This window comes from Leptonotus elevatus, chromosome 2, assembly GCF_054856555.1.
Source record: "Leptonotus elevatus isolate MCC_2025b chromosome 2, RoL_Lele_1.0, whole genome shotgun sequence".
Lineage (NCBI taxonomy): Eukaryota > Metazoa > Chordata > Actinopteri > Syngnathiformes > Syngnathidae > Leptonotus > Leptonotus elevatus.
In genome coordinates, this window is record NC_141240.1 from 38,730,570 (window position 1) to 38,749,504 (window position 18,935).

At 41.9% G+C, this 18,935-nt stretch overlaps 2 protein-coding genes across 18 annotated transcripts in view; one reads left to right on the forward strand and one right to left on the reverse strand.

The window, feature by feature from the left end:
- Positions 1 to 13,107, reverse strand: part of LOC147179940 (PDZ domain-containing protein 4-like) — a 123,330-nt gene extending 110,223 nt beyond the window's left edge. For all 12 annotated transcript variants that reach the window (XM_086067480.1, XM_086067476.1, XM_086067486.1 and 9 more), the window contains exons 1-4: positions 12,594 to 13,107; positions 7,619 to 8,118; positions 6,053 to 6,240; positions 682 to 873 (exon numbers count right to left, since the gene is read on the reverse strand). The gene's annotated coding sequence lies outside the window, so the exon portion shown is untranslated. The remainder of the gene's footprint in view (positions 1 to 681; positions 874 to 6,052; positions 6,241 to 7,618; positions 8,119 to 12,593) is intronic.
- Positions 1 to 18,935, forward strand: part of LOC147179944 (IQ motif and SEC7 domain-containing protein 1-like) — a 64,165-nt gene that overhangs the window by 39,140 nt on the left and 6,090 nt on the right. For all 6 annotated transcript variants that reach the window (XM_086067464.1, XM_086067467.1, XM_086067465.1 and 3 more), the window contains 15 exons: positions 5,629 to 5,740; positions 5,818 to 5,985; positions 6,062 to 6,235; positions 6,318 to 6,413; positions 7,581 to 8,137; positions 9,718 to 10,611; positions 12,569 to 12,727; positions 12,802 to 12,924; positions 12,990 to 13,156; positions 13,997 to 14,136; positions 14,217 to 14,342; positions 16,623 to 16,722; positions 17,010 to 17,171; positions 18,434 to 18,640; positions 18,783 to 18,832. In XM_086067464.1, the coding sequence (XP_085923590.1) occupies positions 5,629 to 5,740; positions 5,818 to 5,985; positions 6,062 to 6,235; positions 6,318 to 6,413; positions 7,581 to 8,137; positions 9,718 to 10,611; positions 12,569 to 12,727; positions 12,802 to 12,924; positions 12,990 to 13,156; positions 13,997 to 14,136; positions 14,217 to 14,342; positions 16,623 to 16,722; positions 17,010 to 17,171; positions 18,434 to 18,640; positions 18,783 to 18,832 (3,235 nt within the window). The remainder of the gene's footprint in view (positions 1 to 5,628; positions 5,741 to 5,817; positions 5,986 to 6,061; positions 6,236 to 6,317; positions 6,414 to 7,580; positions 8,138 to 9,717; positions 10,612 to 12,568; positions 12,728 to 12,801; positions 12,925 to 12,989; positions 13,157 to 13,996; positions 14,137 to 14,216; positions 14,343 to 16,622; positions 16,723 to 17,009; positions 17,172 to 18,433; positions 18,641 to 18,782; positions 18,833 to 18,935) is intronic.

Sequence of the window (18,935 nt, forward strand, 5' to 3'; positions counted from 1 at the left end):
ATACAGTATATCGCTTGTGTCATCTGGAATCTTCCTAACCAAGTCCAAAAACATCGTTTTTGGTCTCCTCTTGGATATAAGCTAACAGTAGGAGGGACATAGCTCAGGTGGTAGTGTGGCAGTCTCCCAAGCTGAAGGTCGTGAGTTTGTTCCTCAACCCTTCAATGACCCTTTATTTTTCCCATATTTTATTCTCTTCCAAGTGTACATTTGACTCTAAAACCGAGTCTATTTGTTCCCACTCTAAATAGAGTAAAATTTACTCTACAGAATGTACTGTAGGTATCCGATCGACAGTATTTAGTCACACTGGTAACACCATGTTCATTTAGTCATGTTGATAACACTAACATCATGCCCATTTGGTGACATCGGTACCGTCATGCCCATTTAATCGAGCTGGAACAGCATGCCTGTTTTGTCATGTCAGACTACTTCCTGGTTGACGGAAAATAATCTAGCGTCTTACATTATGTTCTCAACATCTTGTCATGTGTTGCATCACGTATTTTGCTTAACAGAGGTTGACCAAGCTTTTTGTATCATATGTCATATATGTGATGTGTTGTCATCACATCAGCCTACTTCCTAGTTGGCGGAGGATGACTGCAGATGTTGAATGTGTTTGGGTGCTACCCGTCAACCTAGCAATTGAAGCAGTTTGTCTCAACACTCTCTCACCTCCGAAATATGCGGGTTCATTGTCTCCGTGCCTGTCATCCGTCCGAATCCTCTCCTCTGCATCCTGACTCCTGCTGCTTCTCCTCCACACGTCTAATTCCACACCTCCTTCTTTGGCTCCGCCTCTTTCACGCTTCCAGAACTCAGCAGCCAATGACGTGACAGCAGGTGGGCTTCTGGCGGCGGTCCCGCCTGCAACAGACGACAGGGAGGATTTATTTATAGCACAGCGCAAAGAGCTGCTTAGTCAAATGTTAAACAAAAAACAAAACATGGAGAAAACAATGTGTGATCTTCATTCTAATCGAGAGGCGAAATGGAAAAATAATTGCAGCAATAATTATAATAAAAATTGACTATAACCTCCTTATTCACCACAAAAATGTTAATGCTCAGATTCACAACCTTGTAGTGGACTACCAGAACCTACTTGATCATCACTAGAAGCTGCAACTTGACCCATTGACTCCTCAAGAACCATCTTATTGCCCATATTGAAGGGATAGTAACATGAAAAATCAACTTTTTGGAGCTTTTAGCCATGTTAAAATGCTAATTCCTCACCAAAAACAACACCAAAGTGGTATTATCCTCCATTCGCCCCTCTATGAGAAATTCTAGGTCATTCTGCTCTCCAAGCACCAGCCCCCTCCCAACCTGAAAAAATGGCCGGGTGCTCACTGTATGACGTCATTAGGTGCGGACCAACCCCCGCACCATTTCTGAGGACTAAACGCACGCCCACTTTCTCTGAGACCTCCATGGGATAGTGACAAAAGTAGCCTTTGTCAGTAAACATTCTGTCCAAATGAATTCAAAGCAATCAATTATCCTTCACATTTGCAATGACAATTGGCCGTCTTAAAATCCCAGAAAAGGTTCCGGCTGACACTTGTGTAAACTACAAGTAGAACTTTTGCGCTGCTGAACCTAACTGAATGAGTGGTGTAGTGATTAATGCGCTCGTCCCTGTAAGCAGCAGGTCCCTGGTTTGCGACCTGCTCAATTATTTTTTTTCCTTCTCCTTTCCTCTCTCTTCTTCCTTCTCCTGCCCTCCTCCTCCACGATTTCTTGCGGCTAGGAGCCTGTTTTGTTTCAAATGTTTATTGAAGAATTGATGGCTTGCGTGGTCATTTAGAGTAGAGGAGTGCTCAAACGCAGAGCTTCAGCAGCAGGTTGGGGGCGCGGCAACCACACCGGGAGAGGCGTGGTTTTACTGAACCGGGCGTATTACTTCCACGTTAGAAAAAGAACCAGCAAAACACCTAATATTTCTTTTTTCTTTTCTTTTTTACATCGCAATGGTGTCAAAGGTAAGATTCATGCCTATAGTTAACTGAAAGGGCTTAAAATAGCGTGATCGAATCCCTTTGTGGAATTGATGAACCTCCTTGATTAGCACGAGAACTTGCTGGGGAACATCTCGACCGGTGGTGGGCAAACTCGGTCCTCGAGGGCAGGAGTCCTGCAGGTTTTGAAGGTTTCCCTCTTCCAACACAAGCTGATTCCAACCAAAGGGATCGTTATCAGGCTTATTGACTGTTATTTTTCTGTGTGATTTTATTTCTTTTATTGTTGCCTGTGTTTTGTACACTTTGAGATTTATTTTAAAAATGTAAAGTGTGTTATAAATTAATACAATCTATTATGCAGAGCATGCTGACGAGCTGATCATACATCAGCTGTGTTAGAGAAGGGAAACATCCAAAACTGCAGGACTCTGGCCCTCGAGGACCGACTTTGCCCACCCCTAATCACAGGAATGCTAGAACCTACTTAATTCCTACATCTACAACCATGTAGAGGACTACCAGGATCATCTTGATCACCAATCTGCTGTACAACTTTTCGACCTATAAAGCACCTCTAGAACATTCTTAATGTCCACATTTACAACCTTGTAGTGTAATTCTGGAACCTCCATCATCACCTGCTGCAGAACATCAAGAACAGGGTTCACCAATTCCGGTCCTCGAGGTCCAGAGTCATGCAGGTTTGAATTGTTCCCGCCTACCAACACACCTGATACTAAAAATAAGGATCGTTATCAAGCATGCTGATGAGCTGATTATATGAATCAGGTGTGCTAGTGGGCGGAAACATGTAAAACCTGCACAACTCCGGACCTCAAGGAGTATACATCTACTACCTTGTCTTGGACTACCAGATCCTTCTTTGTCACCACTACAACCCACGGCAGAATAGTTCATCAGGAGAAGTTTGAAGACAATCGGGAACCTGATGCGCAGCCAGTCACGCCTTGTGAGGGTGGAGGTGATATGATGTGATGAGTGGATAAGACGCTGGCAGCAGACTTCAGACATACTGGAGCTTGTCCATGAACTTGCTAGACCCCTTTACACCATTTGTTGTCACTTCAAAAACTTGATCCAGATGTTCGCCATTCCCTGAGACTCCAGGTTGTCGCGACAACACAGGGAAGCTCTGTCTGCTACCCCATGGATTTTAAATCAGGGGAACCTACTGCTATCACACCATTTTCCTTCCATTGCAGTAATGAGTGGGCATACTCTTGTTGTGGTTTTCTCCTTGTTTTCTCCTCGTTTGCCTCCCTCACACACAAACGCACTCTCTTGCTTGCCTTCAAAGGGGCAGTACACGCACTTCGCTTGATCGTAAGAACACAAGCGAGCGAGGAGTGCTTCTGTGTACGTACCATCTGCAGGGTGGTGGGGAACAAGGAATAAGACCTCCGGGTCCGATGGCATTTGGTTGCTGTTTGTGTGTGTACACACACACACACACACACACACACACACACACACACACACACCCCCACACACACACACACACACACACACACACACACACACACACACACACACACAGTGAGCTCACAAAGTGGTGGCTCACTGACACACATTTGCCAGAGTCCCTGTTGTGTTGGAATGTAGAGCGCGGCGAGCCCACCGGGCACACGAGCAGGGGGCTCGCTGGTATATTTATTGATATGTTAAACGACATGCATATGTATACTACTTCAAAGAACACAATTAAGATTCCTCAACAAACCCAGCATACATGCTATAGTCTAAAGGTCAAATTTATTTAATTTATTTATTTATTTGCACCTAATTTATGCGCGCATGTACAGTATTGGAATATTTAGCCCACTAGATGTTAGCAAGCTTAATACCCAAACAATAAATAACCCTAACCCTAACCCAATTCAGCTGTTGAGCAGTCAGTCAATAAAATCAAGCTAAGCAGTGCGGAGATGACAGATTAACTGCCAAACGTTTTCCAAAAAACAACCCCTACTGTGCTCCCCGATTTCGAGTATTTTCACTCATCTTTCAGGGCAAACAGAATATTGTGTGCTATGAAAGATTGGATTCCATTCTTTTATTTGAAAAAAGCTATGTGTCTACCTTATTCCGCTCTTTAGTAATCACCATTTGAAAATAGGTAATTTGAGTGACATCAAGCGAAAATTGAAAAAATAAGGAGAAAACAAGCTTTTTGTAAAAAGATACATTTTCTGCACAACAGTGACCTTTTGATATTTTTTTTGTTTCGTGATGCTCTGTGAATTTAATGTGACAAATGCTTTGATCATTCACGTCATCCTTGAAAACGTTCTATTTCCTAAGATCCGACATGTTTTCATGTAATTTGATTACCGGGAACCTATTGAAAGGAGATACAATGCTGCCATCTGCTGGCCATAGTTGGTGGGTGTTTTGGTATTTTTCAAGCCAATTCACAAACCAGCGCTGCACAAGACGTTGCACTGCCCATTGAGAAAAAAAAACTTTTGGGGCGGTAAAAGAGTTACTTAGCGCTAGCTAGGATGAGGCTAGTACAACACAACGGGATGGAATTAAGGCGGGACCAAAGGCAAAATAAACACCCTGGGTTCTGCCGTTGGCCAGTGTACGACGAGGGATCCTGGAGGTTGAAATAAGTTAGTAAGTTTTAAACGAAAAAGAAAAACCTTCCTGCTGTGTAAACACGGCAGTAAACTAATAACGAGGCTTTAAACAACGTATGGTGTAGATAAAGCAATATATACGTGCATTACATACCATTATGATCAATTTGGATTTTTCATTTTTTGGACTATGACGTGTTTTTGGGCAAAACTAAAATTTGTAACCTATTTGAGTTCATTCAGGACTCGGCTTATGTCGAAACAAATAGCCATGTGGATATTGGATGAGAAGCAAGCGCTAATAAACACCAATAACAATTTACAGTAGTCTTCTTCATTTGGAGTGAATTCCTCAAATGTCGATCAAGACTCATACTGATGGGCAATTATTATTTAGCAGGTTCTCATCAATAGCTGTCAGACCATAAACCCCTTCTGGATGACGGTACATGGGGCAAGATGTTAACACATGATCTGGGTGGTGGGCATAACGTGTCAGTGGTCAACAAATGTAGTCTTCCACAATATCTGTTATCCGTCAATCCTACACTTGCTGCATATGTGATATTACTCTTATCGTCGACATATTATTTTAGTGTGTGTATTACCGAAGGACCGACACGTCGTCGACATCATACGTGTTTAGTTTCACACTGTAAAAAATTGTTTACATGGCTCAAGTGAGGTCATGTGAAAGACACAAGGAGACCCAATCTCACACACACATGCTGGGTCTCTCTAACACATTCACACACACACTGTACACCCGCGCATACATGCACATTGCACACACACACACACACATACACACACACACAAACGGCAGACACCCCCACACTGACACACTCTGCTGTTCAGCATGAGTCAAGATTTGTGTGTGTGTCTGAATTTGGCAGTGCCCACGTTTGCTTCTGTTCCATCTTCACGGTCTATGATAATGATAATGATGATGATGATGATAATGATGATGACATGCGCCCACAGTATTGATGGCATCTCTCGAGCTAGCACTGAGCTAGCATTACATGACCCACTCTTGTGTTTGTCTGCAGTGTGGAAGGTGAGCCGCGGTGCCCGGACGCGCTCCCTTTTCCAGATTCATTGTTTGGCCACCCTTACGCCTCCAGCACCTCCAGTGGGCCCCTGGGAGCCCCCCATACACAGGTAGTTTCTCGCTAGGCATATTGTTTATCGGAAAGTTAGTTTTATCTTGCTCCAACGCTAACTCTGTTGTTAAACAGGACAGCTCGCCCGTGTCTACGCCCTGCGCGGCGAGTTTGACGTGGGCTCAGCGGAGTCGCCAGCAGCCTGCCAGCCTGGCACTACGCAAGCAAGAGGAGGAGGAGAGCAAACGCTGCAAGGCCCTTTCTGACAGCTATGAGCTCTCCACGGACCTCCAGGACAAGAAGGTGACACGCCCGCGCCCATGACCCTCTATGGGCCCAAGCCATTTGAAAGGCTTCTTATTAGTCATACCTTGCTCAGGTGGAGATGCTGGAGAGGAAGTACGGCGGCCAGTTTGTGTCCCGGAGGGCGGCCAGGACCATTCAGACGGCGTTCCGGCAGTACCGCATGAACAAGAACTTCCAGAGGCTCCGCAGCTCGGCCTCGGAGAGTCGAATGACCCGACGCATCATTTTGTCCAACATGAGGATGCAGGTATACTAGACACACACACGAATGGATACACACACGCACACAAACACACAGTCCAGTATGTCATCCTGCTCCGTGTGTCTAGTACTCCTTTGATGAGCGTCAGCCACAGGGACAAGGGTATTCAGGTCCTCAGGGGTCCGAGGACACCGGCGACATGGAGGACTCTTTCTCCAAGCAGGTATCAACTGTTTAACTTGTTAGCATTTAATCAATTCTCATTTGAAATAACACCTGACAAAATGTAACTGCCCTTGCTGCACTTAGCATACAAACTATTAGCATATTTGCATTTGATCAAATCTAATTTCTAATATCAGACTCAAGGTCATGATGTAAAGTTGTAGCTGATCTTTGTTCCTTTTTCTCACATTGCTACATTGGTATCTGTTAGCATAGCAACTGTTAGCATTTGATTGGTTTTCATTAGTAGTAGTAGCAGCACCTAACTGAAGATGATCGAGCAGTCTTTCCAAACTGCTGCAATACGTTTTATTCTGTCTGTTCTTAATATATTTGATGTTTTTATTTACCTTTCTGATTTTTAATGTGTTAGAGATTTTGACTAAATGAAAAGTGCTATATAAATTAAATGTATTACTATTATTATTATTTGGTCGTTTCTGACATGACATATGCTTTTTGTATCGATATCTTGTCATATTTGACTCTTGTATTACCGACTGTTAACATGTTAGCATTTTACCGATTCTCGCTACGTTCTACATAGTGCTTTTTGTGCTTGATTTGCTATCATGCTACACGTTAGCTAGCAGTTCTCATCTGAAATAACGCATGACATGCATGCAAGATGTAGAATCCTTATCAAGGTCCCTTTGTGCTTTTTGTGCTCAGGTTGCTGTCTTCTTGCTGAATGTTAACTTATCAACTGCTAGCATGCTATCATTTTGTCAGTTCTTATTTGAAACAGTGCCTGACTACAGGGATAAAAAATATATATTTAAATTTTTTTTTTTTTTTTTTTTGGAGAGCTCAGTTCATTCGGCAATTTTACCGATTTGACATGTCATCATCATTGCTCTCTTTTTTATTTTATTTTTTATTTTTTTTAATTATTATTATTTTTTATTTTTTTATAATTTTTTATTTTGTATGTGCGTATGTGCGTGCGTGTGAGTGTGTATGCATTACTACAGGGATAACTTAACTGCCTTGGTGCTTTAAAAAAAAAAAATCTGATTGGCTTCTATCTGCCGTGATTACAAATTTTTTGCGTACAAATATTTTCGTAAGTAAGCATTTACGTTATACAGTACATAAGTTAGCAAACAAATACACTAGCGTGTGTGTTGACTCTTGAGAGCGCGCGCGTGTGTGTGTACGTCAGGTCAAGTCTCTGGCAGATTCGATGGACGATTCCCTCACCTGTCAGTCAGGTCGAGAGGACTCCCAGGACGCAGGAGGAGAGGGAGAAGAGGAGGAGGAAGAAGAAGAGGAAGAGGAGGAAGAAGAGGAGGAGGAAGAGGAAGACTACAGGGAGTGCTCCTGGGGTGGCACCTCCTCCTCCTCCCGCCGTGTGGTGGGCCAGGCAGGCGAAGTCAGGCGGGGGGCCTCCGGCGCCGCCATGCACGAGGACAGTACGGCCACTTCCTTCAGCGACGTCACGCTCTACACGGACGACGGCTGCCTCCCGTCCTCGCCAATGTCCCGCCCGCCCTCCTCGCCACTGTCTTGTCTGACCAGCTCCGACACCGAATACTGGGGCGGCGCTAGCGGAAGGGAGGACAGCCGAGAGGCAGACAGGGGTGGCAACGCCAGCCGAAGAAGCAGCACTCCTTGCACGGAGTGTCGGGGGGAGTACCGGGGGAGGCCCGCCGCAGGAGGACACCTGCCTGTCTTGACCATCGAACCGCCCAGTGACAGCTCTGTTGACATGAGTGACAGGTCAGTGACTGCAATCGCAAGAGGGAACAAAATATAAGTTAGACGAGTGATTCAAACCACCATGCTGCGGCACTCGAGTTACTCATATATAAAATGGCATTAATCTGGTCCAACGCCCTCCCCAAAATGTTTTTAAAATTCTGAAAGAAAAACAGAACAGTAAAAATAAAAATAAAAATACCTCCATCGCAGGTTCCAGGGTCACATCTCATTTGGCGTATTTTTTTTGTTCAGTTAATAACTATTTTGGTCTCTTTTAGATCTGGTGTATTTCCACTATTGACCTCTAGATGGCGGCACACTTATTTACTTTGTGTAAATCTGAAAAATGAAGAACAAGACAGGAAGTTGTTGTTTTTTACAAGACATAAAGTACTATAGTTCAGTAGAGCCTAGTTTTGTTGAAAATTATTTCATGTCATCACACATCGGCTGTAATCCTGCTTTTTTACACCTACGGAAAGTGATGGATATAGGTTAATTTTATAATGTATAGTACGTCTTTTGCCATTATTATTGACATATAAGAGTTGATAAGTGAAGTTTGTTACTTTAAAAAAAAAATAGGATTTGTTTTCTGTAAACACATTGAGGGACATCGTTAAACTGTACAATATTTTGTTATCCATTAATCTTGCGCTTATATTTATTTAAATGTGTTTGTATTATTTCAAAAGTGTGTTTGAAAACCTTTAAATAATTAAATGCCATAAATGCTATTAAACATGCCTAGAGAGTATTTCAATTGGGTATTTCTATACTTCAGATTTTACTTATTGCATGGGTGGTCTGGAACGTAACCCCCACAATTTGGGGATTTTGACTGATTTTGCAAGGCCCACAGAATATTGTGTTCTATTGCTATAAAAACATGGAACCTACCAAAAGAAAGATTAGTCTCTTCTTTCATCAGGAAAAAAAAGTATATTTGTCGGTTTCCATTTTGCAGCAATTAGCATTAGAATATAGCTAACTTTCATCATTATTCGCAAACCTGTTGAAAACATTGGGAAAAAGAGCTTGTTGCAACATGGCCCTGGTTGATCTCTTATACTCTACTGCCACCTGCTGGCCGTTTTTGTAATAACTACCATTGCTTTAAGCCACCTCTTCAGGTCAGAAGCTGCATCAAGCATAAAAAAAAAGCGTATAAATGTTTTTGGGAGTGCAGGACAAAGTATTAAAAAACGTATGTATGTATACGAATTAGTTAATTTAATGGTTGCTAATCCCTGGTTCACTTTCCACCATGTTTCTGCTGTTTTTGTTTTCCCCGCCCGCTTTTTAAGACCCAAGATCTCAATCAAGAAGATGTCAACCGTGGTTGACCTTACTTCCATTTAAGTTGTGTAACTTCTCATCCAAAGTAACAAACCTAGTTTGACAAAGAAAGAAGTAGAGATGACAGTTTTCTGTCTTCAAATAGGAGCAAAAGTTTAATTGGAAAAAGTGTTGGAATGAAATACATAAATACACAAGTTAAGCACAGATAAATATCTACTCATGTATGAAGTAACAGAAGTATTTGTACTTTGTTAATTCCCAATATCTTAAATCCCATGAACCGTGGCCATTTTTAGGTCCGAGCGAGGCTCCATTGGGCGTCTGGTCTACGAGCAGGAGCCGCCCGGAGGGGAGCGAGGAGCAGGAGAAGAAAGTGGAGGCGGAGATGGTGAGAGCGGAGAAGAAGAAGAAGAAGAAGAAGAAGAACACAGAGGTGGCGGGGCAGGGAGTAGCGAGGCCGAATCACCGCAGGGAACCATCAAACACAAACCAAACGGCCGCTCGGTGGTGATGGCGCAGGGACAGACTCGGAGTTCCGCCCCCACCGCCATGCCAATGCCCTCGGCTCGCACCTTGCCGTCCCACGTGCTACCTCACCCGCTCCAACACGCGCACCCTCACCCGCCGCCCGTCCCCCACCTGCCCACCGTCCTGCACCACCATCCGCAGTACAACCACATGGCGTACGTGCACCACGGCGGGGCCACGTACGTGCCACACTTTGCCCAGCACCTTTACCACCATCTGCACCACCACCACCACCACCTCCCACACACCTACCCGGAACCTCCTCCTTCACCGCTGCCTTCACCTATTCCACCGCTTTCCCCGATACCACCGCCGCCACCGCTCACGCCCTCTCCGCTGTCGTCTTCGGCGGACGCCCATCAGCACATGCACCACCTGCACCACCAGCCGCACCTGCACCACCCGCTGCACCACCACCTGCTGTGCTCGGACGGCGACAACGAGAGCGTCAACTCCACCACCACCAACTCCAACGACGACACCACCGTCAACAACGGCAGCTCGGGCTCGTCGTCGCGCGACAGCCTACGCGAACCTGCGGCGGCGGCACTCGGCAAGCAGACGTATCAACGCGAGAGCCGCCACAGCTGGGACTCGCCCGCCTTCAATAACGACGTGGTCCAGCGGCGCCACTACCGCATCGGACTCAACCTCTTCAACAAGTGAGAAGATATAGATCCTCACATTAGGGTCACTAAAGACTAAATATGTAATTAAAAAAAAAAAAGTAGTTTTGGGTCGTTAACTCATTCACTCCCAGCTATTTTCACTGAAGCAACCCCCTTCGCTCCCAGCTGTTTTACTGGATTTTGACTGATTTTGCAAGGCTCACAGAACATTCTGTTCTATCGCTATAAAAACATGGAAGATACCTACCAAAAGAAAGATTAGTGTCTTTTTTATTTAAAAAAAAGTATATTTCTATCTATTTCCATTTTGTAGCAATTAGCATTAGAATATAGCTAAGTTTCATCATTATTCACAAATATGTTTAAAACAGTGGGGGAAAAGCTTTTTGCAACATGGCCCTGGTTAATCTCTTATACTCTGCTACCACCTGCTGGCCGTATTTGAAATAACCACCATGGCTTCAAGACAGTGTTCTCTTCAGTTGAGAGGCTGCATCAAAGCCTTCTGTATGCTCCAGCATAAAAAAAAATCATAAAAAACATCAATGTTTTTGGAACCATGGTAATATTTGAAATAGAACGTATTGATATGTTTTTTAGAGCAAATGAGTTAAAGAAACTAACTAGTCTTTGATATGACAAACGTATGAAATTTTCAGTAAAATCGAAATTGTGTTTCATGTTAACGAAAACATGTGCGTATCTTTAAAAACTAAATTTCTAAGATTTTTACAGTAAAACCTGCGTTAGGTTCTTTGAAGGCTAAATTTATGGATATTTATGATAGGAATTCCAAGACTAAATTAATTGTCTTTAATGTTTCAGAAGATATGTAGCTACAGTGGTCTTAGAAGAGAAACAGTTTTTAATGTTTACAAAATATGGACTGAATTGTCTTTTGATGTTGAGGAAAACACCAGGGATAGACCGATGATCGGCCGGGCTGATTATCGGTGCCGATATTTGGCATTTTGACAAATATGGGCATCGGCCTTTTTACAAATCTGAAGCCCGATAAAGCTGGTATCGCACTGTCAGGATTTGTACGATGTTCACAGTTTTTACTTGTCACAAAGCCATTTCGAACATATTCAGACAAATTGTCACTGCCTGCCAAGATCTTTTGGAACTTTTTACAAAGCCTGACAAAAACCCCAAATTAGCTACATTCGCATGCAGTAATACACAGGGAAGAGTTCCTTTATGGATTGATTTAAATGTCCACTTCATTTAAAAAAAAAATGTTTGCTGGCACTGGGAACTTCCGACACTTATTTTTTGAAAATTAAACAAACTAAAATAAAATGAAGAAATTTTGGAAAACTTTATTTTCAGTAGAAAGGGAACTATTTGCTTGATTAATTTGTAATTTACCATAAGACATGCTGATGACCCTGGAAGCTCCCCGCAATTTTTTAAATATTTTTTAAACAAAGTTGTTAATTCTTTATATGTTTAAAATTAAAAGAAAAAGTATATTTTTAAAATTTTGATACTAATATTTTCCCTTTTACTGCAAATGAATATCGTCTTGAAATATCGGTTATCAGCCTCATTGACTACTAGTAATCGGTATCGACCTTGATTGAAAAAAACCATATCGTTCTATCACTAGAAAACACTTTTGTGAGTTTCAGTAAAGCCTAAATTGAATAGCTTTCAAACTTATATACCATGAGTTTTTTTAAGACTAAACAGTAGTTAAGAAAACGTAACGTGAAGTACATTCGGTTCAATGAAGACAAAATTGCCTTCGATGTATACGAAAACCTGTATTTTGGTTTTGTTGAAGATAAATTAGTGTCTAATGATTACGAAAACATGTACGTTAAGTTCACGAAAGACTAAAAGATGCTTTCGAAAACATGTTTCATTGGAACCTGTTAATTCTCCAAATGACATGTCTTGCTATTTCCTTGGCAGAGGTGTGTACCACATACGGTATCAGAAAAGGACACGAGTGGATCACATTATTTGTTCTGGTTGTCAGGAAGCCAGAGAAAGGAATCCAGTACCTGATCGAGAGGGGCTTCCTTTCGGACACGCCGGTGGGCATCGCGAGGTTCATCCTGGAGAGGAAAGGTCTGAGCCGTCAGATGATCGGCGAGTTCCTGGGCAGCCGGCAACAGTTCAACAAGGACGTGCTCGAGTGAGGACCGTGTTTTCCCATCGCTGTATCATGAGGCCCGTGCGCTGATAAGCTTCTTTGCGTTTTGTGTTCAGCTGCGTCCTGGACGAAATGGATTTCTCGGGAATGGACCTGGATGACGCCCTGAGGAAGTTCCAAGCGCAGATCAAAGTTCAGGGAGAAGCGCAGAGGGTGGAGCGGCTGGTGGAGGCTTTCAGGTAGGTTTGCGTCCTTCGGCGGCGCGAGACAGAGTTGGCTTGACGGCTATGCTCTTGCCCTGCAGTCAGCGCTACTGTGTGTGCAACCCGGTGCTGATACGGCAGTTCCAAAATCCAGACACCATCTTTATCCTGGCCTTCGCCATCATTCTCCTCAACACGGACATGTACAGCCCCAACGTGAAGCCTGAGAGGAAGATGAAATTAGATGACTTTGTCAAGAACCTGCGAGGTAAGTTGCTCTTTGTTTCGTTTTTCCTATTTGTGGAAAATCGAGACGCTAATCATGTGTTAAAGACTCAGGACAATCAGAAGGAATAGACCGATTATTGGCTGGGCCGATTATCGGCGCTGATATTCAGCATTTTGACGAATATCGGCATCTGCCATTTTGAAGAATCATACGGACGATAATAGATACATTTTTTGAATTGCTTAAATTCTCAGAGATGGTGTTGACCCTGGAAACTCTCTGCACCTTCTGTTTTTGTTTGAAATTAAAACTAAGTGAAATTTTAACACTTCAGATATTTTGAACTTTTGGAAAAAAATATTTAGTGTAGCAAACAATAAGGAGCTATTGACTTAAGTTTTTATTTATTTATATTAGACATGCTACTGCCACTGGGAGATCCCTAAACTTTTTGTTCGATTTTAAAAACAAAGATATTTTACAAACCCTAAAAGTTGTTGAGTAAACATGTGCTTAAAATTTTTCCAAAAATTAAGAGCTGGAGGGTTTTTTTTTTTCAGATTTTGATGCCAATATTTTCCCTTTTAGTGAAAATTACTATCAGTTATCAACGTCCTTGGCTTGACTACTAATAATCTGTATGGTATCGGCCCTGAAAAAAACCTCGTCGTCGTCACACTCACATTCACACCATCGGTATGTGGGAACTGAACCCAAACTGCCTGCACCGAATTCAGGCGAGCATAAACTTCACCATAACAGACTAAATTATCTTCAATAAAAAAAAAAATACTGGCCACAAGATTTGAATTGGAACACATCCACAAGCTATGGACACACACTTCACACAACCCCATGTTAATTCATTTTTACCTCCAGGTGTGGACAACGGTCAGGACATTCCCAGAGACCTTCTGGTGTCCATCTACGGAAGAATCCAGAAATGGGAGCTGAGGACCAATGACGACCACGTGTCTCAGGTGCAGGCGGTGGAGAGGATGGTGGTGGGCAAGAAACCCGTAAGAGCTTCCCGTCTTCCGCGTTGGCCTCGCTCCACCTGCCGTCTGCTCTTACTGAATGACTGAAAAATGATTCCCAGGTTCTGTCGCTGCCTCACCGCCGGCTGGTGTGCTGCTGCCAGCTGTTCGAGGTTCCCGACCCGAACCGAGGCCAGAGGAGCGGCGTCCACCAAAGAGAGGTCTTCCTGTTTAATGACCTCCTGATGGTAAGACACCAAATGCAGAAAAATATAGATTAAGGCTACGTTCACACTGCAGGTCTTAATGGTCAATTCCGATTTTTTGGGTGAAATCCATTTTTTTTTTGAGTAGGCGTTCACATTAACTATTAATTGCGACCTCAGTCTGTCTGCTGTGAGGACAAAATGCGTCCCCAAAGTGACCCGCATGTGCAGAAGAAGATACAACGTCACTCACAAGTTCAATGCTGTGTTTGCGGAAGTAAAAAAAAAAAAAGTACGTATGGTCCAGCATGTCAGGACCCTGGACTTTTATAAGTCTGTCGTTGGGGCTTATATTTTTACCATCTCATATCTAGAGAGGAGGGACGCAGGAAGAGGTAGAAATAATATTTTGTGAAAATGATCTTTTTTTTCTCTCCCTCTAACGATGACGTCACGTCATTGTCGCGCGTAATAAATGAACCGTCTGCGTGGCTAAATTACTAATATCACCACCACAAATGTCATTTTTAGACTTTAAGTGGTATTAAATTAAAGTCAAATATAAAGTCACAACTGTTACTCGAAACAACTTTGCCATTCACGCACGTCTCCCGAGCCGTGCGGACCTCCCGGGTGCGTCAATCATAAATCAAGCTTAATGCCCCCGCCCGCGCGCACCGCATATTGGACTTTTGATGACGTCGAGGTCGGATGCAAAAATTCAGATACGTATCCCATCTAGGACCACATATGAAAGTAACCCAGGTCGGATATGAAAAAATCGGAATTGAGTACGTTCAGACTGACATAAAAAAAGTCAGATACAGGTCGCATTTGGGCAAAAAAATCCAATCTTGGTCGCATTTGCCTGCAGTGTGAATGTAGGCTAATTGCAGTTTTTAACCATGATTGTTCCTTCCTCAGAATGTGAGTGTTTGTATTTTTGCATTTCTTCGCATACTGGAGCAATCGTTAACAGCCTGCGGAGCTTCTCCAATGACAGATAAAATTATCCCCCATAATGTTTAGATGCCTCAAAGTTTTCAAACATTTTTTATTTGTAATTCTCAAGTTAATTCTTATTCAACCAGACAAGTCAACAATTTGTACTTACCGTTGTATCACACATCAACCGTGGGGCCCAATTATGGAATACAAAATCACAAATATTAACCGATTCTATGTCTCTATCTAAAATGAAACTTAAAGAAGCTTTGGTGCTTCAGAAGCTGGACAATGTACATACAGTATTGCTATGGAATTATTTTGCTAAAGTAATAATTCAGTTATGTTGAAGATATGTTTGTTGAGGCTATACATAACATCGGTAGTCTATTTTTGTTATTTAAATGTCTTCGATAAGCCCGTAATAGGTTTTTACCTCACCTTGACGTGTTGTATTTATTTTAATTTGTTGATGCCATATTTGTCTTTTTTTTAAGATTGTGAAAATAAACAAACAAACAAACTTTATGTTACAGCAAATGCAAATAAGCAGCAAGTTTTACTTCTCCAGGCTTGGGTTTTAACCGCCAAGTGCTCTTGATCTCTTGCGGGCCTAATAGACTCATTTTAATGGTAAACGAATCTTCTGTTTGTCTAAAAGGGGACAAAACAAAAAAACATTGACTTTATAATGTTTGTATACAAATAGTAGATGTGTATCTAAGAAAAGTCAGGCTTGTCAAGTATGTGGGCAGGATGAGAGCTATATATATGCAGTACATATATATATATATATATATATATATATATATTAGGGGTGTTCGATTCGGCAATATATCGCGATATTACAGCGCGCAATTCTTGAATCGATTCAATATGCGGCCGAATCGATTTTTAAACATCAATTTTTTATGGGAATATTCAACAAAACGTCTTACTTAGGGTTAGGATTTACACATTAAGCATGGAAGAATGTTATATTAAAGGAAGATTAAGCCTTAATATTTTATTTCAGTGCTGTTCAAACATGAAACAGACTGCAACCTGTTTGTTAAATGCAGTGGCTCAGTTATAAGCCTGAATTTTCAGATAAATAAATACATTTTCATACAAATCTTACAGTGTACATGTACAAGTTTACTGATTAGTATTTTCTAAATTTAAGTAAAAAAAAAAAATCGCAATAATCAATTTATAGATTCGTACCGGGATTAATCGGTATCGAATCTAATTGTGACCTATGAATCGTGATACGAATCGAATCACCAGGTACTAGGCAATTCACACCCCTAATATATATATATATATATATATATAATCTAAATGAACATTATGTCCTCTCTTCCCCTTCTTCCTGCTCCTCCTCCACCTTTTTAGGTGACCAAGATCTTCCAAAAGAAGAAGGCCTCCGTGACGTACAGTTTCCGACAATCATTCCCTCTGGTGGACATGCAGGTGCACACCTTCCAGAACACTTGTAAGAGCCAGTTTGTTTTCCATTCCCAACCTCAACCAAGCCCATAGAAACATAAGACACTATTACGTCCACCGTCTCATGACATGCATTGTCAAATATTCTGACTTAGCCAAGACAACAGTGCTCAGTTTTGATTGACGCTGTCACACAGCTGTGTATTGAACCTTCCTGTTGTATAGCAAGACAAACTGATGTTTTGAAGTTAAAGGTAAACACCTGTTTTTACTGATAGAAAATTAGCCCGACCTCGACCAATCTCTGACCTTGTGTCGTGACTCGTCATCCAGATTACCCTCACGGCATCAGGTTGACGTCGGCCAACCCCGGCGGCGAGAGGAAGGTCCTCATCGTGTTCACGGCGCCGAGCCAGCAGGACCGTGCTCGATTCACCTCGGACCTGAGGGAGAGCGTGGCCGAGGTGCAGGACATGGAGAAATATCGTGTGGAATGTAAGTGGGCAACACAGACTCATATTCACTCACTCAGATTGAGCGAAAGACCTGAATGGTAAGATCATTGTTTTTCCAGAGCCATATTATACACATTGGACAATAATGTTCACAAGGCCAATTTCGATCTTATGTCTGTATTAAAATAAATGTGTAGTAACATATTCAAATTTCTTGACATGCTGAGTTTGGGGTTTTCTTAAGATGCAAGATATAATTCTCACAATTATTAAGTAGATCAACATAATAATAAATGTGTTTCTAGTACATCTATATTGAGGTTGGGTCACTTGTTGTCTTATGTAAATGTGTTATTTTATTTAAAAAAATAAAGTGTGAGGATCAGCGGTTAGGGAAACAAAAATGGATGGAGGGATGTTATGCTCAGTGAACAAAATATTTTGTATGTACAGTATATCTAATTCCTTTTATCATACTAACCATTTATCTAAATATATGAATGAATTAATACATAAATAAAAATGAACAAATTGATTTTAATTAGGGCTGTCAGGCGATTATATTTTGCATGACTTCAATAGTTAAATCACGATTAATCACAAATTTTCTAAATGTACAATAAAATGTAAAAAAAAAAAATCTAAGTTGTCTTATTCTTTTTAACAGAAAAGTGGAAAAAAATTCAACTAATAGAAATATGGCTGCATCCTTTAGTCATTGATACAGTAATTTCATAACAATTCATACAATTGAGTTAAAATTAAAATGATGTACTATACTGTAAAAACAAAACTTGTGTTTTTGTGTTGAGTAATTTTTCTGCCACTCGATGGCATAATTGTTATTGTAAGACAATTACAGCTTAGTGCATTTTTCTTAAGAGCTATCTAATCATTAACACAAAGCAATTTGTGAAATTCTGCAGAATTTAAAAATTGTTAAATACAACTTGACCCCAGTCTCCACAAATATATGCATTATTATTAAATGTATTACTGCTCAATTTTGACGTGGGCGTGTCTGCTGCGTTGCGACTGGAATTCCCCCAATTCAGGCTTTCCAAGTAAGTGGCGGTCATTAATCGCGCGTTAAAAAAATGAAAAGGTCAAGGAACTTTAAATTAACTCAAAATTAACTCACTCATTTTGACACCCCTAATTTTAATAAGCCAATTCTAGAAGTCAAAAACAGATAAATGAATGTAACAAGTAAATAAAGGGCTATGATATAAATGCTGTAAATGGCAGATTGTGTTGCTGTGCACTTTAATTATTCACGCCATTCTCTTACCTCACACACAGCCGAGCTTGAGAAGCAGAAAGGTGTGATGCGTCCCGCTGCGCTAATGGCGGGTGGGCCGGGCGTCGGGACCGGAGCAGCCGGGCCCGCAAAGAGCGAGGCGGTGAACGGCACCCTGGGCCGGCCGAGCCTGGACGACACGTACGCGTCAGTGGACGGACTCAAACGCACGGCGCTCAGCTCCTCGCTCAGAGACCTGTCCGACAGCGGTCAGCACAGCTTCCTTTTTGGGCTCAGACATAGAAAATGGCTTTACAAATTACATCATGTTCAATCATAATTAAGGAGGTCGTTCCACACTCCTGATTCTCCCCTACTTTGACTGTTGCTACTTTCTGATTTGGCCAACAGGGAAGCGAGGTCGTCGGAACAGCGTCGGCTCATTGGACAGCACAATGGAAGTAAGCATGATGTCGTTACATGTGATCAAAACAACCAATCGCTTATTTATAATTCATTATATAGGGCTGGGCAATAAATCAAATTCATTTGATTAATGGTTGA